This window comes from Lacerta agilis, chromosome 3 (genome assembly GCF_009819535.1).
Source record: "Lacerta agilis isolate rLacAgi1 chromosome 3, rLacAgi1.pri, whole genome shotgun sequence".
Lineage (NCBI taxonomy): Eukaryota > Metazoa > Chordata > Lepidosauria > Squamata > Lacertidae > Lacerta > Lacerta agilis.
This window is the reverse complement of record NC_046314.1, coordinates 5,152,698-5,177,136: the sequence shown is the minus strand read 5'-3', so window position 1 is coordinate 5,177,136 and position 24,439 is coordinate 5,152,698. Positions and strand designations below refer to the sequence as shown.

Genomic DNA, 24,439 nt, shown 5'->3' with positions numbered 1-24,439 from the left:
TGAAAGCACCTGATCTAGGGGTGACCACAGCTTGGCACCTGAGATATAAAATGTAGGGAAAATAAAATGTAATACTGGATTTTAGTTCAAGAACCAGACACAATTTCTCAGAATGCATAAGGAACTCCATACGAGTGTAGAAGAAGAAGTTCAGAGTTTGGATTTGATATCCCGCTTTATCACTCCCCTTAAGGAGTCTCAAAGCGGCTCACATTCTCCTTTCCCTTCCTGCCCCACAACAAACACTCTGTGAGGTGAGTGGGGCTGAGAGACTTCAAAGAAGTGTGACTAGCCCAAGGTCACCCAGCAGCTGCATGTGGAGGAGAGGAGACGCGAACCTGGTTCACCAGATTATGAGACTACCGCTCTTAACCACTACACCACACTGGCTCTCTAGAATCAACACAATCTTTTTTATCTGGCTGGGTCGAACCTTTCGGAGGGGTAGTATTTGAAGCTCCTTTCACACCCTTCTTGAGATGACATGACGTTATTCATACTGGCGGGAATGAAGCCTTCAGGGACACAACATCAGAGAGAATCTAAGGAGTACTTCTCTCTGTGGAAACTGGAAGGTCGAAAGGTGTGCTTGACCCCAACATTCCTAAGAGAAGTATCAAGAACGGGATTTGCGGACAGACACAAGAAAGAGCAGAAAAACGGACCTGAAGTTTGCTAAGGCTGCTGTCTGGATTACTTGGGAACGAACTTCCTATGGATGGGACACAATCCTTTAAAAAGCGCCTAGCAAAATGCCCAGGCCATTCTTCCCCTGCTCTAGACTGCCCCTCCTATCGGCAGACGGTTTCCTTTTCCTTGACAAAGGAAGCAGCAGCAAGATTTGGCCTCATGGGGTGCGAGAGCATTTGTGAAGCAGAGTTTGGAGGCACAAGCACAATCCTACAAGGAAAGTGAAGCCCCACCCCCACCCACCCCCCCGGAATAAAATGGTTGCCTTTAAGCCTAACAACAGAATTCACTACCACAAGTGATAGTGCTTGTTGGCCACTTGGAAAGCTGCAGAAGGAGACGAGATCATTTTGTGGAGGGAAGGCTACCAGTCCTGATGGCTATGTCCTGCCTCCAGTAGCAGAGACCCTATGTCTCTGAATACAAAATGCTGGGGATTCCAGCGCAGGAGAGGAGAAGGCTCTCACACTCATGTCCTGCTTGCCCATCTGGTTGGCCGCTGTGAGAAAGAGATGCTGGAGCAGAGAGGTCTTCGGCAGGAGCCAGCAAGGCCACCTCAGGTTCTTAAGGACAAGGATTAAGCTTGCAATATCAGCACTGCACACAGGAAGGGGCTGCAAGATCACTTCTGGCCGGTTTGAAGATGCAACTGAAGTACTGAATGCACCCTTATTCCCATTATCACTCACTCCTGACCTCAGATAAACCAACAAGGATGGAAGTGGTTGTACTTAATGGTACTCTGTGGCTACCGTATTTCTCGCTCCATAAGACGCACTTTTTTCCTCCTGAAAAGTAAGGGGAAATATCTGTGCGTCTTATGGAGCGAATGGTGGTCCCTGGAGCTGAATTGCCATGGGGCCAAAAGCAGATTGTGCTTTTTATTTTACAAAGAGAAAAGGGGGTGCTGGAAGGACCCCGCTGAGCAGCTGATCAGCAAGAGATCGGGAGAGAGATAAGAGTCCCGGCTCCCTTTCAGCCCCGCCCTCCTTTGTTGAATGTGCTGCAGAGGGAGGTTGTTTGTTTCCCCAGGACATGTGACTGGCTGATTAGATTATCTGTCTGGAAACTGTAGAAAAGGCTCCCTTTCCTTTAGAAGCTGCAGAAATGTGAGTTGAACCCCATAAAAACGGGGCTTTTCCTTTTTGCTTTTCCCCCTTTGCAAAAGCTTTGCTTTCCCCCCTTTGTAAAAAAAAGCTGCAAAACCTTTAGCTGATCCTCAAAAACAACAACAACAACAACAACAACAACAACAACAACAACAACAGGGCTTTTCCCTTTGCAAAAAAAGCTGCAAAACTTTTAGCTGATCCTAAAAAAAAGTCTTTTGCCTTTGCAAAAACAGCTGCAAAACGTTTAGCTGGTCCTCAAAAAAGCCAGGGCTTTTCCCTTTGCAAAAAAGCTGCAAAACTTTTAGCTGATCCTCAAAAAAAAACAAAAACAAAAAACAAACAAACAAACAGGGCTTTTAGAGGAGGAAAACCAGAAAAATATTTTTTCCCCTTATTTCCTCCTCTAAAAATGAGGTGCGCCCTATGGTCCGGTGGGCCCTATGGAGCGAAAAATACAGTACTTACGGTAGATGAACGTGAGGGTAGTTCTCCCACAGACTCTTGGGGTTTGATAAGTATCCTTCCTGAAATGAAGGAAGACACACAAAGTTAGAGGGAGTGGCAAGGAAAGCAAAGTCTGGCTAAACAACAGTTGCCCAAGTCCCCATCGCCTCTGCTAAAGTTGATACGTCTAGGTGACAACTCCAAGCTATTGCGGAAGACACTGTAGACACCTTTTCTTTGTACAATAAGCAAAAGATGGGTAAGTTCTTTCTACGACAAGGGTGGGGAACCTGCGGCCCTCCAGATGTTGTTGGACTACAACGCCCAGACTACCTGGCCAGGCTGGCAGGGGCTGATGGGATGCAGAGTTCAGCAACAAATGGAGGGCCACAGGTTGCACACCCTTGTTCTTCAGCAACAGCAGTTGCAGACGGGTGGGGGTGGTTGTTGTCCTGTCTGTCTGTCTGTCTTGAGGGACAATGGGGTGGCATCTGGGGACGAAGTCAAACCACTGTGTTAGCAACACCAAAATGACCTCCCTGGGACTCAAGTCTTGGCAGCAGTGTGTCTGGCGGTCCTGGGCTGCCCAGATAACAAGATTCCCCTCTCGGACTCTCTGATGTGGTCCAAAGGAAAGCAGAGCAATGCGTTTGGCCCCAGCTTGGCTGCAGGAGTTGCCGGAAGGAGGCATACAGGGCGCCAGCCAACTGTCTTAGGGACTCCACTCTACATTAGTGTAGGGCTTACTCCTGAGCCTTTTCTTCTTCTGAAGATATCCTGCAAGGTGGTGGAAGTTTCAGAGTTTTCCTCCTCCTAGATAGGCTACCTTCTCAGGTTGATGAACCCCATCATTTCCCTCTGCAAGCAGCATGTGTGGAAGCTGCTTTCTTGACCGCTGGACCCACTCTTGGTCTTGTCCGTTCAATATGACACAGCCTGACTTCACATGCAGGGGAAGTCCCTAACTCACCGAGGGTTTGAGACCAGGGTACTGAAACAGGAAAGACCCCCCCCCCCCAATACACACACAAATGCAAATCCCAACACCCAAAGTTCAGAATCTGAAAGCCAGATGCAGAATGAAACCGTAAAACAGCTGCAGAGGACGGAAGTGGCTGCTGGGCAAAAGTCACACACGAGAGTTTCAGGGCTCAGAGAAGCCTCCTTCAGCCAGGCATCATCAGCGCTGGCACCGAAACAGCTTTAGATGTTTACTCAGGAGACAACAGGCCCTGCTTAAGCAATCTGGGCATAAAGGGGTGTGATGCGGGAGGAAGAGAAGCTTGGCTGACAAAGCTTCTTAGATAAAAGCGATTCTGCTGCTTCTTTCTCAAGGCAGATGGGCTGAAGAGAAGGTTTGAGAAATGGAACCAGGGCCCCACTTCACCCCCCCCCCACCTCTCCTTCTGAAGGTCCTCCCAGAGCTCAGCTGCAGGGAAGTATCTGCCACCCTCAAAAGTGCCATTTGCTAATAATAATAATAATAATAATAATAATAATAATAATAATAATAATAATAGGAAAAGTATAGAAAATACCTACAAAGCAATAACAATGGTATAAAGTCTATGGCGGCCTTTGAGTGACCCTGGAGTTGTAAAATTTGAAGGTGACAAGTTAAGGTTAAGCTCTGTTCTAAGAATGTATTAGAAAGCTTATAAAGGAGAAGACAACAACGTTAAGTACATTCACAAGTAGAAAAGAATTGTTCATTGGGGAATGATAGGAAGACTAAATGTTTGTTTGTCTGTTTTGGTACTTAGTTGAGTAGAGGTGGTCTTTTTTCTGTTTTGTTTTGTTTTGTGGTTTTATTTTTTAATTTAGATTTTTGATTTTTCTGAGAAGTTGATGAAACATAAAACATATGTATATAAATTGTACTTTTATACCTGTAATGTGTTAGAATTGATGGGTTATTCTTGTTGTTGATGTGAGCTGACATTTTGTTTTGCAAAAAAACAATAATAATAATAATAATAATAATAATAATAATAATTTATTTGTACCCCACCCATCTGGCTGGATTTTCCCAGCCACTCTGGGCAGCTTCCAACAGAGATTAAAAAACATGAAAATATCACACATTAAAAAATTCCCTGAACAGGGCTGTCTTCTGAATGTCTGGTAGTTGTCTATCTCTTGGATGTCTGGTGGGAGGGCGTTCCACAGGGAGGGCGCCACTACCGAGAAGGCCCTCTGCCTGGTTCCCTGTAGCTTTGCTTCTCGCAGCGAGGGAACCGCCAGAAGGCCCTCGGCGCTGGATCTCAGTGTCTGGGCAGAACGATGGGGGTGGAGGCGCTCCTTCAGGTATACTGGGCCAAGGCCGTTTAGGGCTTTAAAGATTTAAACCAGCAACACTGCGATCCATTTCCCACACATTTCAAGATGAGATCAGCCCAGTACCTCTACCAAAGCCATTCAATGTAAAAGCCATAACTGGTATGGTTATGATGCAACTGGAGTTCTAGCAAGCATGCCCCCGCCCCTGGAGGCAGTGGCAGGCCATTTATCTGAGAATACCAAAAGCACTGGCTGTATTCAGTGCTGCAAGACGAGTGCTTGTCCTCTGGCCTGTGCCACAACCCATGTGGCAATGGACCCATGGGGAGACGCGTGGCAACAGGAAACGGCAGCAGCTAGTAGTCTGGTGGCTGCTGCAGGCAGCGCCACTCAAGGAGACTTCCTTAAGGAACAAGGTCACATGGACATCCTTTGCTTTGGAGATAGACTCACTGCCTGTCACAATGGCCATGGAAGGAGGTACCGTATTTTTTGCTCCATAGGGCACACCGCACCATAGGGCGCACCTCGTTTTTGCAGGAGAAAACAAGGGGAAATTTTTTTTGCTGGTTTTCCTCCTCTAAAAGCCCTGTTTTTTTGAGGATCAGCTAAAAGTTTTGCAGCTTTTTTTTTGCAAAGGGAAAAGCCCTGTTTTTCTGAGGATCAGCTAAAAGTTTTGCAGCTTTTTTTTGCAAAGGAAAAAGCCCTGGGTTTTTTTAGGATCAGCTAAAGGTTTTGCAGCTTTTTTGCAAAGGGAGAAAAGCAAAGCTCCTTTTGCAAAGGGGGAAAAGCAAAAAGGAAAAGCCCCATTTTTAATGGGGTTCAACTCACATTTCTGCAGCTGCTGAAGGAAAGGGAGCCATTTCTACAGTTCCCAGACAGATAATCTAATCAGCCAGTCACATGTCGCTGGGGAAACAAACAACCTCCCTCTGCAGCACATTCAACAATGGAGGGCGGGGCTGAAAGGGAGCCAGGGCTCTTATCTCTCTCCCTATCTCTTGCTGATCAGCTGCTGAGCGGGGTCCTTTCAACACTCCTTTTTCTCTTTGTAAAATAAAAAGCACTATCTGCTTTTGGCCCCTGGGCAATTCGGCTCCAGGGACCACCATTCGCTCCATAAGACGCACAGATATTTCCCCTTAATTTTTAGGAGGAAAAAAGTGCGTCTTATGGGGCGAAAAATACGGTAATTCAGAATTGGGCCTTTTGTGGTTAGTGGAGGTTTGTCTTGAGGCTAAGATATCTGCCATACAGAAGTCAACTGTAGCAGGAAGCTCAAGAAGCAGGGCCAAAGCAGGGCCAAATGAGGATCCCGTGTGATTAATCATGGTGTGGTTTCTCCTACTGCATTGCTGCACTGATGAAAGAAATGACACCACAGTAGGAGAAGTCTGCCTTGGGGCAAAACAACCCGGAAGCCATTCTCTAGGACAGCCTTTCTCAACCTTGGGACCCCAGATGTTGTTGGCCTACAACTCCCATCATCGCTGACCACTGGTCCTGCTAGCTAGGGATGATGGGAGTTGTAGGCCAACAACATCTGGGGAGCCTGCCTATCAGAAAACCCCACCGCGGTATCTGGGCTGACTGCAGAAAGTAACCAGAAACTCCAGATTCCTTTTAAGAACATTTGCGCTCCCTTGTGTTCAAGGTGCAAAAGGGATTGGTAGGAAAAATACATAAACTGCTTAGAAAACCAAGGTACAGAATAATCACCAATGATATACAAATTCAAATTTAAAAGTGCGTACGAAGTTATATATCCGGACAGTTCTTGTAGAAATAGGAGTTTTTAACAGGCATCTAAAACAGTACAGCGAGTTTACCTGCCTAACTATAAGTTCCAAGGTGGGAGAGGGAGATTCAAAGCAGCAGTGGTGCCACACTGAAATATAGACTCCCCACAGATACAGAATGAACCAGTATATGGCATGCACAAGAGTCCAAGTTCTGCAGATCAAAATGTTTGAGTGAGCAAGTTGATCCTTCACGTATCTGGTCCTAAGCTGTTAATTTTTTATATACCGGTGCTGTAAACAATAAAACCTGAGATGTGGCCCAGTGTGAACTTTAGTAAACATAATTGCACCCATACAGATTTAAAACTGGCTGAGGTCCATCACAGAGCCAGATTTTAAAATTCTATACCAAAATACTTCTTTTGATATGTCATACAATTCCCACTTTGGGTTCAGAATGTGACCTGAATAGCAAGTGGACATCAATACACTTTTCAAAGTCAGCTGCGTATGTGGAGACAGTTTGTACCATTCCCTCTAAGTCCTACCAGCAGATTCACATCCTGAATTAAGAGGTGCTTTGAATGAGGTGACCCTATTTGACCACCCCCCGTAATGTGATCACATGTGTGCAAGGGGAAAGAGCAGAGAAAGCAAGCTGCACCCCTCCCCATGTATAAATTCTTTCTAAAGGAAGCTTACCGTTGCCAGTACATATAAGCACCAGGCCATGGAGGCAATATGAAATGCTACCAGCTGCCCAGACTCATTGAACTTGCTGTGCTTGATCTTGGAAAGATGGAGCCTCCGGTTGATTTTCTAGAAGAAAACAAAAATTCAGCAAGACTGGAAGAATAAAACAAAGCATCCTACGTCCTCAAGAGACAGTAGCTCAAAGCTTCTTTTTGGCATGTCACTATGCCAGCCCTGGAAAGTTCAAGTCAGGTGACCAGAGGATACCAAAAGAAGAGTCCACCAGATGTTTTGACTTGGCTTAATAACCAGCAGCCATTGTTTGTGGGTGCGGTCAGTCCACCCTAGAATGCAAAATGAGACAAAGGAAGGAAGGGAAGAAGGAGAGAAGGAAGGAAGGAAGGGAAGAAGGAGGGAAGGAAGGAAGGGAGGGAGGGAGGGAAGAAGGAGGAAAGGGAAGAAGGAGAGAAGGAAGGAAGGGAAGAAGGAGAGAACAACACCACAAATGCCCGAAGACATCAGAGGGACCCCCAAATACCACCAAAAGGAGAACACTGAAAAGAAAAGAAAATCTCACCCAACCCTCAGGAACAAGCAGAAACAGTCCTAAGAAGGCAACTGACTTGTTCCAGCCAGGTAAGAAAGAAAGAAAGAAAGAAAGAAAGAAAGAAAGAAAGAAGACTTTAAAGTTAAGAGAGGGAAGTTATCGTTGTCACATTGACACAAATTCACATTCTTCAGTCCCAGAATTTGGAAAAAGCTGAATGCGAAACAAAGCGTAGCATTCCTCCACAAGTCCATTTCACCTTCTAGAAAACAGGACTGAATACCTCCCTGGTGCCATGGGGCGACTGTAAAAAGCAACTGTAAATCTGAAATGTTCTACAGCCCACAGCACACGGGAGCGGTGTAGGTACTGGCTAGCTTGTATGAAAAGCAAGACTTACGTCCAAGGCATACTCCTGCACCACCGCATGCAGAATTATTGCTATGAAGATGTAGAAGAGGATTGTGACCAAATCCTTCAGCCCGTAGTGATAAAGAACAATTTCACCATCTGAAGAAAAGGAGTGGGGGTAAGGGAGGAAGAGATTAACATTGAAGAGTTAAGCCGAGAAGCCATACGGGGATCAAACTTTTAAAGTCACCCGCTAAGTGGCAGGATTTAAGTAACAAGGAATTAGCCCAAATGTTGGCAAGAAGCAGAAACAGACCACCGTGAGCTTAGAAGAACTGAATTTAACCGGAATGCAGAGCAGAATGTGGACAGTTCAAAACACACACAAGTTTACACCTTCCTCCCACCCATCGGCAGCAAAGGTGGTTGGTCCTCTGAGAGCCTGTTCGCATGATGTGCTAGTCTGAGATAAGTGTCCCGTGGACTCCCTCCATCATCGGATTTATTGCCATGTTCCTTGGAGGAAGGGGGGTGTCAATCAGAAGGTGAAGTAGTTCAGAGGACTCTGGGAAGGGTCCTGAACTCACCTATTTTCCATCCCTGGAAAAATGACTGTGGGTGGGTCGAGACCACAGTTCCATAGCGAAACACAGTGACCCAAGGCAGTTAGCAGCAGAATCCAGCTCAGGGCTGCTTCTCACTTTTACATTTGTCCATTGTGTATGAATGTACCAGAACGGATACACAACTCATGTCGGCTGTGAATGGAGGGTGTACATTATTGACACCACAACTTTCTTGTCATGACATACAGAACAGGGTTGCCATATGTCTGGATTTTCCTGGATATGTCCAGGATTCCAAGGGCAAAATTACTACCCGGGGGGGGGATTTTTAAAAACTCGGCATGGTGTCTGGGTTTTTGCAAGGAGGGAGACCTTGGGGGTCACAGAGTGCAGGATCTGTAACGCAGGATGCGATTACAGCAACACCAACAGATGGGCACCCAGCTTCTGCTAAATTACCTCCAGTGAAGGAGAGCCCCCCACCTTCCAAGGGAGTCATGCAGCACCTATCTTTTAAGAGGCTTCTCTCGCCTAATATTTAGCCAAAATCTATGTCCCTGCACTGGTTCTAATCCCATTCTCTGGAACAAAGGGGACATGTCTGCTCATCTTCCGTGTGACATTTGAAGATGACTGTTGTGTCAGTCTAAACTCATCTTTTTCAACCATTCATCACAGGACTTGGCGTCGAGACCCTTCACCTTCTTGCTGTCCTACTCTGAGCACACTGCAGTTTGTCGATGCCCTTCTTAAAACACTTGCGCCCGAACGTAAGAAGGGTCCTGCTGGAGCAGACCAAAGGCCCATGTAATCCAGCATCCTGGTCTCTCTCACAAAGGCCAACCAGGTGCCCGTAAGAAGCCAGCAAGCACGACCTGATTGCAACCCCACTTGGCCCTCCTGTGATTCCCAGAGCCTGAAATTCAGAGGCCCATTGCCTCTGACAGTAGAGGCAGAACAGAGCTCTCAGGGTACATAACCACTGAGAGCTTTGTCCTCCATATATCTGTCCAATCCTCTTATAAATAATCCAAAATGGCAGCCAACCACTGCCACTTGTGGGAGGGAATTCCATGGTTTAACTATGCGCTGTGTGAAGCTCTTTTCTGGGGGCGTCCTGAATCTTCCAACAGTTCCACTGAATATTCCTTAAGTATTGAGAGAGGGAGGAAAAAATTACCCATCCACTATCTCCACACCAGGCTTAATTCACACATCTCAATGACATCACTTCTTACTCGCCTCAAACATTTGAACCTTTCCCCATATGGAGGTCCTCCATTCCCTTCGTCTTGACCTCTTCCAGCTCTGCAGGATCCTCTTTGAGGTGAGACAACTAGAACTGCCCACAGCATTCCAAGTGAGCTCACGCCATGGATTTGCATGAAGCTGTTATCATATTGGGCATTTTATTTTCAACCCCTTTCCTAATGATCCCTAGCACAGAATTTGCCCTTTTCACAGCCACCACACTCTGGGTCGACACCTTCGAGAAGCTAGCAGCTATGACCCTAGACTCTCGTGCCTGGTTGTCACCCCATGTCCACACCCTGCGAGAATGTATGTGAAACTAGCAATTGTTTTTGGCCCAGTGTGCCTTACTTTGAACTACCGGTAGCTTACATCGAATTGCATTTGCCATTTTACTGCCCATTCTCCCAGTTTGGAGGGATCATTTTGGAGTGTTTCAGAAGAGGAATGTCCAAAGGAAATCAGACAGGACCCAATGCCTATTCATGACCTGAACGCAGCACTTCTGATGATGGAGTCTAGAAATGCATTAGCCTTATTGCACTTAGTGCCCTGTTGCACTGTGGACTCACGTTTAAGGCTGGCTCCATCCCAATGTTCCAGTCTGTCAAGAGCGCCTTAAATCTTGACTCCCATCTTCTATGATGTTAGCCACCCCTTCCAGCTTTTTGTACATGTGACGAACATCCTCTCAACATGTCAGCTGCAAAAATGTCCTAGCAGTGGGCCTAGGACAAAGCCCTTCAGCACCCCACTCAAGACCTCCCTTGTTTCCAAGTTACCTCAAGATTTGTGTCTTTCACCCTGAAGAGTAGTGGTGTAAGGGTGTGCCCTTCACAACAGGCATGAGGTATGCATATTTTGTAGTCTGGTATCCTAAGGTAAAAGTGGGAAGTGCCTTTGGGGTGTTAACATTACAAACCAGGGATAATTACCTGAACCTGGTAGCCCTTGCTCCAGCAACTGAAGACCCTAGATTAACACATGCACTCTTTTGTTACGCAAATAGTAGCCATGGGGGAAGTCTGAGAAGGTGGTGGTGAGAAAATGTAACTTTTACTACCTCCTGAGTCTGTTGTTTGCATTTCAAAGGAAGCCTCCATTGAGATCAATCTCTTCTCAGAATTAATGTCACCAGGCTGGAGATGTTAAATTGGTAATGTGGGCAGCTAAGGTTATACTGCGCTGCCCCGACAGAGCAGACTGTACAGTCTCAATGCATAGACAGACAGAAACCCTGAGTCTCCAGGGTTGCTAATCTAGCTCTTTGCATCAGCATGTGGGATCATTTGAATGCGAGGCTCAGGTTGTCAAGTGAGTCAGGCCTGAAGCATTTGTATGTCTGAGGCAAGCATCCAGAGCCTTTTTCTTGAAGAGCTGTGGTTCAGGGCACGTGCCAAAGACCCCAGGAGCGAGGCACAACCTGAAGTGGGTGACTCAGGCTGGGTATTTCCACAGTTGCAGGAGGCCTCCCTGCCTCCTCAGGGAGCACCTCTGTTCGTTAGTGCTTTATGAACACACAGAGGCAGGGCAGCTGCTCTAAGTTCAAACAGGGCCTTCTTAGTGAAATATTTTTCTCTCTCTCTCCCCTTGGATAACGAGAACGACCCCTTAAGTCTCCAAGTGGCACAGAGAGCTGTGGGACCTCTTGCGTCTCCTCTCCCCCCCCCCCCATGCCTGCCTGCACCCATTTCCCCTTACCTCCTGGGGCAAAGAGCTGGACAGGCTTGCCATAGCACAGGCGAGGAGGGGGAAAGGGTGCCAGGAGGACCTGAGAAAGGCAATGCCCTGGGTGGCCATTTGTGGGACCGGACGTTTCCCTTGGGCTGCACTCCCATTTTGCTGCCCTTGCCATTTTGCTTCGTCTTGTGGTTTTAGCTTATGGTTCTCATCAACTGTATGTTGTGTGTGTGTGCGGGGGTGCTTATTAATGGAAGAAACGCGCTCGTCCCTGAAAAACACGACTGTGTTTGCACCCCCACAGCCCCCCCTTTCTCCTTTGTAACCTTTGTATCTCAAACTGTGTGTTAAACTTTTTGTGACCCGCTGTATCCTTGCCCACTCGTGTTTGCATAAGAACACACAAACCCACCCAAGTCAGGAAAAGGGATCTTCATTAAGCAAATAAGGCTGTAGGGCAAATGTGCACACAAAATAAAATCCTGTCAGGCGCAAATCCCTGTAGATAAAGGGAAGGGACATCATCGATAATGGACACTCCCAAGGACAACGACCGCCTGGAAAACACCTTTTGTATCTAAATGTGACTCTCCACCAGAATGACCCCCCTCCCTTCCGACACCTGGTCACCCCTCCCTTCAGGTAAAGGTAAAGGGACCCCTGACCGTTAGGTCCAGTCTTGTCCGACTCTGGGGTTGTGGCGCACATCTCGTGTTACTGGCTGAGGAAGCCGGCGTACAGCTTCCAGTTCATGTGGCCAGCATGACAAAGCCGCTTCTGATGAACCAGAGCAGCGCATGGAAACGCCGTTTACCTTCCCTCTGGAGCGGTACCTATTTATCTACTTGCACTTTGACGTGCTTTCGAACTGCTAGGTGGGCAGGAGCAGGGACTGAGCAATGGGAGCTCACCCCGTCGCGGGGATTCGAACCGCCGACCTTCTGATCAGCAAGCCCTAGGCTCAGTGGTTTAGCCCACAGCGCCACCCATGTCCCTTCAGACACCTGGTCAAATCCCTTACCCCACCCACATAATGCTATTTTCTCTTTTGTTCTGTACTGTGTCAAAAGTGTATAAAAGTTTGCCTGCTCTTTTGTTCTTGGTTCTTCTCCATCGTCTGTTGTGTCAGCAAGAACCCTGTTGCCAGCAGTTCTATACTTTAAAATAAACTGATCAGGCTTAACTAGCCGCCTTGCTTTTCATTAGAACTCTGGTCTGGTCTCTGTTATTTGTATGCCAGCAGGGGTTTCAAACAACGTCCTGCTGGGGTTCAGGATTCCACCCGGAATCGGACCCTTTACCGGGATAATTCCCATGAATTCTTACAACATGTACATTGTTTAAAAATGTGGCATTTCACGTGACGTGGCCTGGAACCACAGACATCATTCTCAGCCTCAATGAGCTATTGCATGTTTTGTGCAAACACATGTTAGAAGCCTAATGCTGGCTTTTCTCTAGAAAGCAGCTTCCAGGAACCGTGAGGAAAGAAATGCCTAACCCTTTCTTCAGTCCATCTGTTTCCCAGCTCCATACCACTACCCCAGTAGCTTTTCCTATGGCGTGCGTGCGTGCGTGCGTGCGCGCGCACACACACACACACAAATTTTGAAACCCCACAAAGGAGGGGCAGGGAGGAACAACCTGGAGTGGAGAATTGATGGGCCAACGAAAGGGGTTGTTCAGCCTTCCACGTAAAAAAGCTCCTCTGCTTCCAGTCTCGCCCATTCAGAGCTGCTTCTCCAAAATGAACAACTGGAGAGAGCTTGACATGTTCCTACTGTGTGGTCTAGCCTCGGACACCAGATTACACCACGCACACTGGCTGCTCAGATATTCAAAGGAGGAGGCTGGAAACCACCAAATAAACAAATAAAACTGAACACACTGAAGCTGAACAGACTTAAAAGCTTTTCTTTTATGACGACAAGTTGACAACGGGGTTGGAAAGGTCCGGGGGGGGGGGGGGAGAAGTCCCTCACTTTTCCAGAAAAAGTTAAAACATCTGGCCTGAGAGCTGGATGGACTGGAGAGGAAATGGGGACATAAAATTCCTCTGTCTCCTTTTACCAAGAGGGGACCCATTCCCAACATGCAGGGCTTGTTAACAATTTCTGAGGTGACAGTTTGGAAAGGAAGTAACCATGCAGGGGTGGCTAAGAGACTCCTAACTCCCCACTGGCATGGCCAACATTCAGGGGTGGTAGGGGGTGCTTTCCTCACCGTATGATTCCCTCACCATATGGTAATAATAATAATAATAATAATAATAATAATAATAATAATAATAATAATAATATTTATACCCTGCCCATCTATGGGATAAATGGAGGGAGAGCAAGGCCCACAGGCGATATAATCACAAGGAAGCTGGACTGTCTTGGTGGTGAGACAAACCTAGCTAATGGGAAATCCAGGGGTCATAGCTTGCAGGACACCAAACAGGGTTTAATAATACCAAAGTGCCATCAAGGTATGCAAAGGCTGCCTTACCTGCTGTAGGCACACTGACGTTATACTGAGGTAAGATGAACAAGAAGGCAGTCTTGGCTGTGACCTGCAAAGACAAAGTGAGTTGCTCCATTAGTTTGCATAGAAGTCCAAACGGAAATCTTTTTGTCGCAGGCACCTTGTGGGTCCCATCGTCACAACGAAAGGGTGCTGCCACAGGGATAACCCTATGCTTCTGCTCCGACACCCTCGACCGGAAGGACTCCATTGCAAATTATTTTGAAAACCGAGAAGTTAAATTCGCTTTCCCCGCAAGTGAACACAAACATGAAAGACTGCAGAAACATGGGAAACCAACTTGGAGCCTGCCATAACTTTTGGACTGCAGCTGCGATCAGCCCCAGTTCACCCGGCCAACAGACAGGGCTGGTGGGCATTGTGGACCAAAGCATCTCGAGGGCACAAGGTTGGCTACCGCTGTTGCAGGTGTGCTTCCTGCTTCCAGGAGACAGAGGTGCTGCTGCCTGAGCTTGAAGTTTCTATGCTTTTCTTGGTGAATGACTGGATCTATATGTGCCTAGAATTTGCCCCAGGTAGGATAATTTTCCCTCCACCAGACCTCTAAAGAGGGGCGTTTGCCACTGGTCAGGCTTAAGTGCTTGAGCTGAAGGAAAACCAGGGGACCAGTAAAGCCCACCTGCCAAGCTAGGGCTGCTGTGCTTTTAACAGCTGCGTGGCAGCTAAAAAAACCAGCAGCTCAAGCTTGCCTGGTCATTGCGTGATGGGGGAAGACTGTCCTACAAAATTACTGCCTGCTATGCAGCTGTTGAGGAGGCAAAAGGCCCTGTTGAAAACTGTAGAGCAGGGGTGGCCAAATCCCAGACTCCCAAGAGACTGAGATCTACTCACAGTTAAAGACTGGCAGTGATCTACTCCCTTTTGGGGGGTGGGGGTTCAGGTCAAAGTTGTTTTCTTTAGGGAGGAGGAAATCCCCGTTTTTAAGGGGTTCATGTCGAAGTTGTTTAGCTTTTTTTTAGAGAAGAGGAAGGCCCCATTTCTGGGGGGCAAAAATGTTGAGCTTCTTTGTGGGGAGCCAGTGATCTACCAGTGATCTACCACAGACGTCCGGTGATCTACCAGTAGATCACGATCTACCTGTCGGACGTGCCTGCTGCAGAACATCAAATTCATTCCCAACCAAGAGGGGACAAATTCCCCCAAGATTTACAGGTCCCTGAGGATAAACATCAGAAGAGGCAGAAGGCAACCCAAGTGTGGGTTAAGACATAGAGGCTGGCAAGGATATAAAGAAGGAAGTTAGTCAAGCGGAGCCAAGATAAATATGGAGTTTGTGGCTAGGAAGCATCAAGCAGAAAAAATGAAGCGAAGTATTAGCCGCCGGTTCCTCATTGTACAGTGGAACCCCGGATTACGCACACCACAGGTTGCGGACGTCCGAGTTAAGAACGGGCGCAACCCGGAAGTGTTTCTGGAGCCTGTGTGACCCCCACATGCGCAGAATGCTTCTGCGCACTTCGCGCATGCGCAGAAGTGCTCAAATTGCGCTACTTCCGGGTTTTTTCTTTTTTGGGGAGGTGTTCGTGTTACGCATGCCCGTGTTATGTAGCATGATCCGGAACGGATCGCGTGCGTAACCCGGGGTACCACTGTATACCCATTATGTCAAGTATGCCCTCTGGATGAACTATAGCTAAAAATGTTGAAACAGAAGAAAGCACAGCCTCCAGCAGCCAAGGGGTGCAGATGGGCATCGGAAAGGCACTGGCTTAGAATTCAGAGCGGAAGGGGGACTTTAACTGAAGTTCATTTGCAGAATGGAGGAGGAGGAGTTTCACCCACTGGGAAAGAATTACACAGGCAAGAACAAATAAACAACAACAACAACAACAACAACAACAACCAGGAGACTGAAGCCTATAGCAGTTGTGTGTATGTTTGTTGGGAAGGGAAGATAAGATAAGATAATATAATATAAGGGTAGTAAACAGCTACATTACTAGAAAGCAGAACTTGCAACAGCTAGGCATGGATCACTTTTTTGATCTGGCAGGGAGAGACTGGGCGGGGGGGGGGGAGTAGCAGCAGGCCAAGCAAAATTTAGCTCTTGCAACTGCAGTCACAGCAGACAGGGCACAGAAACAGGGAGACAATATGCTGGGATAGGGTTCTCCTGGTGCAGACTGCTGAACTGAATAGAACCTGATCAATGGCTAATTTAATAATAATAATAATAATAATAATAATAATAATAATTTATACCCCGCCCTTCCCGATCAAAACCGGGCTCAGGGCAGCTAACAACAAACATAAAAACATTGATTAAAAACACTGACTTTAAAAACAGCATAAATACAACATAAATGTGGCATCACCGGGGCCAACTGGCCTGATTAGTCCTGCTAGGGCCAGCAAGGAGACCAGGGGAGAAAATTAATGTGGGGTCTCGGTAAGGGGAAGGGAAAAGGAAGGAAGGATGAGGCTAAGTTGAAGGCCAGGCGGAATAGCTCTGTCTTACAGGTCCTGCAGAAGGAGATCAAGTCCTGCAGGGCCCTAGTCTCGTGGGACAGAGCATTCCACCAGGTCGGAGCCATCACTGAAAAGGCCCTGGCCCTGGTGGAGGATAATCTGGCTTCTTTAAGGCCCGGGACCCTTAAGTTGTTATTATTCGTGGACCTTAGGATCCTCTGCGGGACATACCAGGAGAGGCGGTCATGTAAGTACGAGGGTCCTAGGCCGCATAGGGCTTTTTACCACTAAAGTGAAATACTGTCCTCTTCTACGCTGGTCACGAAGCCCACAAGATATTCTGCACTTGCAGGTACAGATCAACTGAAACACAGTTTTATTGACTTTGGGGTCTTCTGCACCCTCCCAGTGTACCAGCATTTTCAAGAAGAGGTCCTAAAATATAGTATCTCCTTATCACTCAATTGTGTGTTTTCTTTCTGTCTCTCTTACCAGGAAAGAAGAAGAGGAGGAGGAGGAGGAGGAGGAGGAGGAGGAGGAGGAGTTTGGATTTGGTATCCCGCTTTATCACTACCCGAAGGAGTCTCAAAGCGGCTAACATTCTCCTTTCCCTTCCTCTGTGAGGTGAGTGGGGCTGAGAGACTTCAGAGAAGTGTGACTAGCCCAAGGTCACCCAGCAGCTGCATGTGGAAGAGCGGGGAAGCGAACCCGGTTCCCCAGATTACGAGTCCACCGCTCTTAACCACTACACCACACTGGCTCTCCACATGGACACATTAAAACAAAAACTACTTTTAGGTTTTGCTTGTTCTACATTCTTCCCACCAGTGGTTCTTTACTCTTCTAACAGTACAGGGAGATAACTTCTCGCTGAGTGGCTTGCATGACACAGAAAACCCAGCCTTGTCCAAGCCCGGGCTCCTAAAGGGGGCAGCCGGCTGCCACTCTGCTTCCCTGCATTTTGCTGCCACTCTGCATTGCGCTAAGCACTGGCTTGGCGTGGTTGTCTGACTCCGAACTGCTGTAAGAATTCTAAGGTGTCAAAAACAAAACGAATGTTCGTAAGTGCATTCTTGTAACAAAACCCGGATTCACCCTTAATCACTATTTTCACAAGCCACGAGCTTTGACTGAGGAGGAGCAAAGCAGCTCCGTTCACTCTGCCTCCGGGAACTGTATGGCTTCTGCAAGCCACCTGCTTATTCATAGTTAATCCTGATTTTATTGCTCACACAGTAATTAAACTATGCCTGTTCTTTATTGGCATTTCTTCCAATTTGGTTGCAAGCTGTCTCTCTCTGTGTGTGTGTGTGTGTGAGAGAATGTCAGTTATAGACAATTAAGTTATAGAAAATAAATTGATGAAAGAACAAAGAATGAAGAGGGAGAAAAAAGTGCAAAAACACAATAAGAAAATAATAATAGAAAACAGTAAATATAACCAGTTACATTTCCATACATTATTATAAAAAAGGTAAAGGTAAAGGACCCCTGACAGTTAAGTCCAGTTGCGGACGACTTTGGGGTTGCAGCGCTCATCTTGCTTTACTGGCTGAGGGAGCCGACGTTTGTCCACAGACAGTTTTTCCGGGTCATGTGGCCAGCATGACTAAGCCACTTCTGGCGAACCAGAGCAGCGCACGGAAATGCCATTTACCTTCCCGCCAGAGCGGTACCTATTTATCTACTTGCACTTTGACGTGCTTTCGAACTGCTAGGTTGGCATGAGCAGGGACTGAGCAACGGGAGCTCACCCCGTCGCAGGGATTCGAACCGCTGACTTTCCGATCGGCAAGCCCTAGGCTCTGTGGTTTAGACCACAGTGCCACCCACGTCCCATAATTATTATACAAGATGTATAAATAGTACTATTGTCCAAATACATGTATGACAATGAACATCCCCTCTCCATTCCTCCTAATTTGCCTGTGGTGGTGTTAACACATCTTCCTAGAAATCCTTTCTTCACCCCACGTTTTAGTGCATTCATTGCCTTGTTGCTTTCCAAACCACAAAAAGTCCTGCAGGCTTGAAACCACGTTAACTGGGCAGTTCCTGGATGCCCTTGAATCCTGTGAAATACATTGGGCTGTAGTCAACTAAATCCTGCTCAGAGTAGACCCACTGAAATTAATGAACCTATGTTAGTCATATAATGGGACTATTCTGAATAGGCTAGTGTGGGATACCATCCTGACAGTTTGAAGACACTCATCACTCTGCTCTGTTGTGCAACCCAGGTCAGTATCTGCACTGAAACGAGATGAGCAAAATGCAAGAGGTATCCACGGAATGACGCTACATATTTAAATAGTTCTATATTACACATATAGAAAACTGTTATGAGTGCAATTTATTGTAATAGCTCTCATATGTATCACCCCCCCCCACTGCTATTAAGATTTACAGTTGTATGTAAAAAAAAATTGGGGGGGGGGTCAAAGTTTATCTATCACGGCAACCATTTTTCAGTCTACAGCTCTCGTTGCTTCATCTCAAAAACTTCACCCATAATTCACCTTTAAAGAAATTATGCAAGTATGCACAATAAAACAATGCAAGCTGTTCTAAGCTTCCCATTTTTTTTAAAAAAAATTAAGACATAAAAGTGAGTGAGAGCTATTGTTTCTTCAACACATGTGTACAGAGTGGAATCCTATCTAACAGATAATCTGATTTGCATGGGGCATTTAAAATTCATGCCAATTTTAGGTGGTGGGGGAAGCAGTTATCCTGGCAATACTAGGCAAATATCTTTACTATGAGGTGACAGGCATGCTGCAAGGAATTCAGACAGCTACTAGCCTCACACTCAAAAGGCGGCTGAATTCCAATAGAGATTGTGTTTCTGGGATATACAGGTACCGTATATTCAACAGACTTTTCAAAACCAGGAGAATTCGGAACAGCAGCTGCTTGCAAGGTCAGTGATATGACCCCTTACCCAGATCCATACATTGCAGTAAAGAAAGGATACCGGCATGCTATGGATTCTGCTAGGGAAACAAACAAACAAACAAACAGCCGAAGAAAACCTGAAAAACACAACAGCTGAAAAGGCTGCTGGTCAAATTTGTGGATAAGGATGCACTGTGCCTGTATCACAGCTGTAAGTTTAGTGTTTTTACATCCCCAAAAGGCATATTTTAAATTTGCCCTTGTCAACATTCGTTTGTTTGCTCTTCGATTCATTCGGGTCACTCTCAAAGTCAACAAACACTCGGTGGAAACCCACACATTTCCCGTTCCCATCATGGTGCAGGGTTGAATTCCTCAGATGTTTGTACTTCTTTCCACCAATGCCATTTGCACTCACCAAATAATTCGGTATCACCAGATTATAAGCCTACCACACCATTTGCTCCTACATTTAAAAGAAGATGAAGGAGGATCCCTTTTGGAATGCTAGATGCAAGAAGCATCTTCAGGAAAAGGTACACTCATCCATAGAGTAAACCATGTGCATATCCAAACCATAGCTGTCAACTTTCCCCCTTTTTTGCAGGAAATTCCCTTATTCCAGCGCCATTTCCCATTGCAAAAAAGGGGAAAGTTGACAGCTCTGATCCAAACTGAAGAATTTAAGAAATATCAGTAGTGAGATATTTAAGACTTCTAGTGACCTCCCAGACTCACAAACCAATTCTTAAAAACATGCCCTAGAAATCAGAGCACTGAAGTCAGTCACTACTAGCTGCAATTGACCTCCCAAGTACAGTGGTACCTCGGGTTAAGAACTTAATTCGTTCTGGAGGTCCGTTCTTAACCTGAAACCGTTATTAACCCGAGGTACCACTTTAGCTAATGGGGCGTCCCGCTGCGCGATTTCTGTTCTCATCCTGAGGTAAAGTTCTTAACCCAAGGTACTATTTCTGGGTTAGCTGAGTCTGTAACCCGAGGTACCACTGTATTTCTCCTAAAAACAGGTCATTAGATCTTTTTGAGATAGACTACTATTCTTGAGAGTCCCATGGACTGCAAGAAGATCAAACCTATCCATTCTGAAGGAAATCAGCCCTGAGTGCTCACTGGAAGGACAGATCCTGAAGCTGAGGCTCCAGTACTTTGGCCACCTCATGAGAAGAGAAGACTCCCTGGAAAAGACCCTGATGTTGGGAAAGATGGAGGGCACAAGGAGAAGGGGACGACAGAGGACGAGATGGTTGGACAATGTTCTCGAAGCTACTAACATGAGTCTGACCAAACTGCGGGAGGCAGTGGAAGACAGGAGTGCCTGGCGTGCTCTGGTCCATGGGGTCACCAAGAGTCGGACACGACTAAGCGACTGAACAACAACCAAAGTATTCTAATGCTTTATCTGTAGAAGCAAGTACGGTTACATTCCGGCCCCCTGGGTGCATAAGTGAAATGGGCCTAAATGGGGAGCACGCTGCTGTGTCTCCAGCTCATGAGGAGAATTTCCCTGGAGCCCAAAGAGGACACCCCCTTAGGGCTCCAGGGAGGATCTCCTTGTGAGAATAACAGAAGGCTGCCTGCAGTGTGAGAGGACCTACAAATACCGTTAACTTGGAGGGCGTATAATTTATATTAGAATCCATAGCTAGCTTAGGGACGTGGGTGGCGCTGTGGTCTAAACCACTGAGCCTAGGGCTTGCCGAACAGAAGGTCGGCGGTTCGAATCCTAGGCTTGCCGATCAGGTCGGCGGTTCGAGTCCCCGCGACAGGGTGAGCTCCCGTTGTTCAGTCCCTGCTCCTGCCAACCTAGCAGTTCAAAAGCACGTCAAAGTGAAAGTAGATAAATAGGTACCGCTCTGGCGGGAAGGTAAACGGCGTTTCCGTGCGCTGCTCTGGTTCGCCAGACCCAGAAAAACTGCCTGTGGACAAACGCCGGCTCCCTCGGCCAGTAAAGTGAGATGAGTGCCGCAACCCCAGAGCCGTCTGTGACTGGACCTTTACCTTTTATAGCTAGCGCACCCTTAATTCTGATTCCTTATACCCCAAATAAGCCTAGGAACTGTACGTGAAAACATCCAGGAATGTATTGTTTTCTGATTGTTATTTGTTTGTTTAATTTCTGGTTGTTCTCTATTCGGGGAGGGTTTAAAAATGGAGCTTTGGGGGCTGTTGGCAATGCCTCCTGCAATGAATGGGTCACTAGGTCCTTATCTGGGACTCCACATAGAACTACTGACTCTCTTTGAAGATCACACGGTCTTTTGGGTGGGTTGACCTCAACGTGCTCTAGAAATAGGAGCTCCTATATTGAGCAGAATTCATAGGCTAGACTTGGGAGAACATGACTTGTGACAGTACCAGTAAGGAAAATGTTGCTTTCCACATGCTATTAGTCACTGGATCAAAATAAATGGTTCAACAGAAAGGAAATGCAAACACACACACACACACAGAGAGAGAGAGAGAGAGAGAGAGAGAGAGAGAGAGAGAGAGAGAGAGAGAACCAGGAATTATCTCGGTAATGCTTTTGGGCAGAAGGTTCATTTTTCCTATTCCTCAGCAGCCTTAACCAATTTGAGAAGAGCAAAAAAACCAAAATGGGTTAAAGATGAAGGCTTACGTAGGCATATTTCGCCTGGAAAAAAAACCCAGTAGCAGAGCACTTCAATCTCCCAGGACATTCTATACAAGATCTCAAAGTAGCTGTCTTAATACAAAGGAATTTCAGAAACAGACTGGAAAGAGAAGTTGCTGAATTGCAACTCATTACCAAACTTAAAACCATGGAGAGACCTGGTCTGAACAAAGACGTTGGATTCTTATCTCATTATACATGACAAAGCTATCTTTAGCCATCTCACCCCTTGCTTTTTCCTGTAAAACCAATTGCAGTCGTTAACAGTCGTCAACAGGTTTTCCACACCCACCAGCCAATCACCCATTCCCACCACCCTTCTGAGTAATACCCCTCCCCACCCTCTCACTATATATAAGAGTCTGGTGACTTCTGTTTCAGTGTATCTGAAGAAGTGTGCATGCACACGAAAGCTCATACCAGGAAGAAACTCAGTTGGTCTCTAAGGTGCTACTGGAAGGAAATTTTTTTTTTTTTATTTTGTTTCGACTACGGCAGACCGACACGGCTACCTACCTGTAATCATAAGCAAAAGTGTGAGCTGCTCTAAGAGGAAGTCCTTTCCAAATGATATAATAGGCTGCTTATGGGTGAAACCAATGTAAGGAGACCAAGGCAGGGAAGGAGTGCTAGGAGGTCCAACTCTTGTGCTAGGGGATGTCGACTGGAAAGTATGGCCCTTTTGCTTCCAGACAGAGGTCTTTAAGAAGTCAGGCACACCCACAAGCTGTGTGAGGCCAGTGGAAACCCCAACATGATCTCTGCTGAGCTATCAGTATGGAAGAAAACAGCAGAGATGCCGTTATTCTGAGCAGCCGCCTCATCCTGCAGCTCTAGGCCCCTTTCTCTGCTCTGCTGTGACTGCAGATCTTTCCGGGGACGTAGTGCTGTCAGCATCTCATGGGAATATTTAGGACCCTGCTTAAAGGAGACGCAACTGCCACTCACACCACAGATCCTGAGCAAGTATGCATTCCAATTAATTGGGACTTTAAAAAGGTCAACAGACCCCTGACCATTAGAATCATACAATCATAGAGTTGGAAGAGACCCCAAGGGCCATCCAGTCCAACCCCCTGCCAAGCAGGAAACACCATCAAAGCATTCCTGACAGATGGCTGTCAAGCCTCCGCTTAAAGACCTCCAAAGAAGGAGACTCCACCACACTCCTTGGCAGCAAATTCCACTGTCGAACAGCTCTTACTGTCAGGAAGTTTTCTTCTCTTTTTCAGGCTAAACATACCCAGCTCCCTAAGCCGTTCCTCATAAGGCATCGTTTCCAGGCCTTGGACCATTTTGGTTGCCCTCCTCCTCCATTTTGGTTGTCCAGTCGTGAACGACTCTGGGATTGTGGCGCTCATCTCGCTTTACTGGCCGAGGGAGCCGGCGTACAGCTTCCGGGTCATGTGGCCAGCATGACAAAGCCGCTTCAGGTGAACCAGAGCAGCGCACGGAAACGCCGTTTACCTTCCCAACTATTTATCTACTTGCACTTTGACGTGTTTTTGAACTGCTAGGTTGGCAGGAGCAGGGACCGAGCAACGGGAGCTCACCCTGTCGCGGGGATTCGAACCGCCAGCCTTCTGATTGGCAAGCCCTAGGCTCTGTGGTTTAACCCACAGCGCCACCCGCATCCCCCCCTTTTTTTTGTAACTTTACTTCCTACTAAATGTGTTTGAAATTATAGACGAAGCTGGATAAAAGTAGAAAGACGAAAAAGTGGAGAATGTTACCAATGAGCAATTAAGAAAGCAGGTTCTTTTTACACAACTGTTAAATTGCTCATGCATAATTTTTCACTTCCAAAATTAAAACCATACTCATTTCCAACGACACATAAGACACGAGAAAAAGACCCACAGCTGCATTCAGCCAACTGTGAAATACGGATACTTCAAAATGGGGCAAAGGAATATCCCCCACTCTTATCGATCTCCCACAACCTGTGATGTAGGACAGAATTTTTCTTGTAGAGAATTTTCAGTAATTAAGTGTTATATTCCTATATTTTTGCAGCAAAATTCCATCTAAAAAAATGACTTTTTCCTAACACAAATTAGTAGCATTACAAAAAGATATCATACTTTGTTAAACTTTTTTTCAAGGTCATTCTCCTAAGGAAACATGCATACATTTAAAGTGCCTTACATTTTATTTTAGCACATTCACGTATCAAAATGTGCACAATTATTCAAAGGAAAATAATATCCTGGCAATGCTGTGAATCTGTTGGAAAATAACATTTAAGCCACATTTAAGTAAGCTTTGTTCATTTTTTTAATCCTAAATATTATTTCAAATACTTTTAGGTTATTGGGAAACCTTTCAAGGTACGGTATGTGTTTAGCATGTAGAACATGACATACTTCAGTTTTGTTTGCTAAATGTAAGCCAAATGTGTTAAATCAGGTTCCAGTCAGTTTTTAAAGCACTGGAAATTTTCCAGAAAACTCACACCACTGCTAATAACCCTAATTGCCATTGCCTTTAATTACACATTAAGTTTTTCTTCCACGCAGCCCAACACACGTCTCCAAAGGAAAACTTAAGAACATGGAAAGAGCTTGCTGGATCAGGCCCAAAGTGGCCCATCT

General features: G+C 46.3%; 1 protein-coding gene across 1 annotated transcript in view; it reads right to left on the bottom strand.

Annotated features, from left to right (window-relative positions):
• TRAM2 (translocation associated membrane protein 2) overlaps positions 1 to 24,439 on the bottom strand; it is a 48,952-nt gene that overhangs the window by 10,560 nt on the left and 13,953 nt on the right. The window contains exons 2-5 of the mRNA XM_033142689.1: positions 13,850 to 13,913; positions 7,909 to 8,018; positions 6,971 to 7,087; positions 2,268 to 2,326 (exon numbers count right to left, since the gene is read on the bottom strand). Coding sequence (XP_032998580.1) covers positions 2,268 to 2,326; positions 6,971 to 7,087; positions 7,909 to 8,018; positions 13,850 to 13,913 — 350 coding nt within the window. The remainder of the gene's footprint in view (positions 1 to 2,267; positions 2,327 to 6,970; positions 7,088 to 7,908; positions 8,019 to 13,849; positions 13,914 to 24,439) is intronic.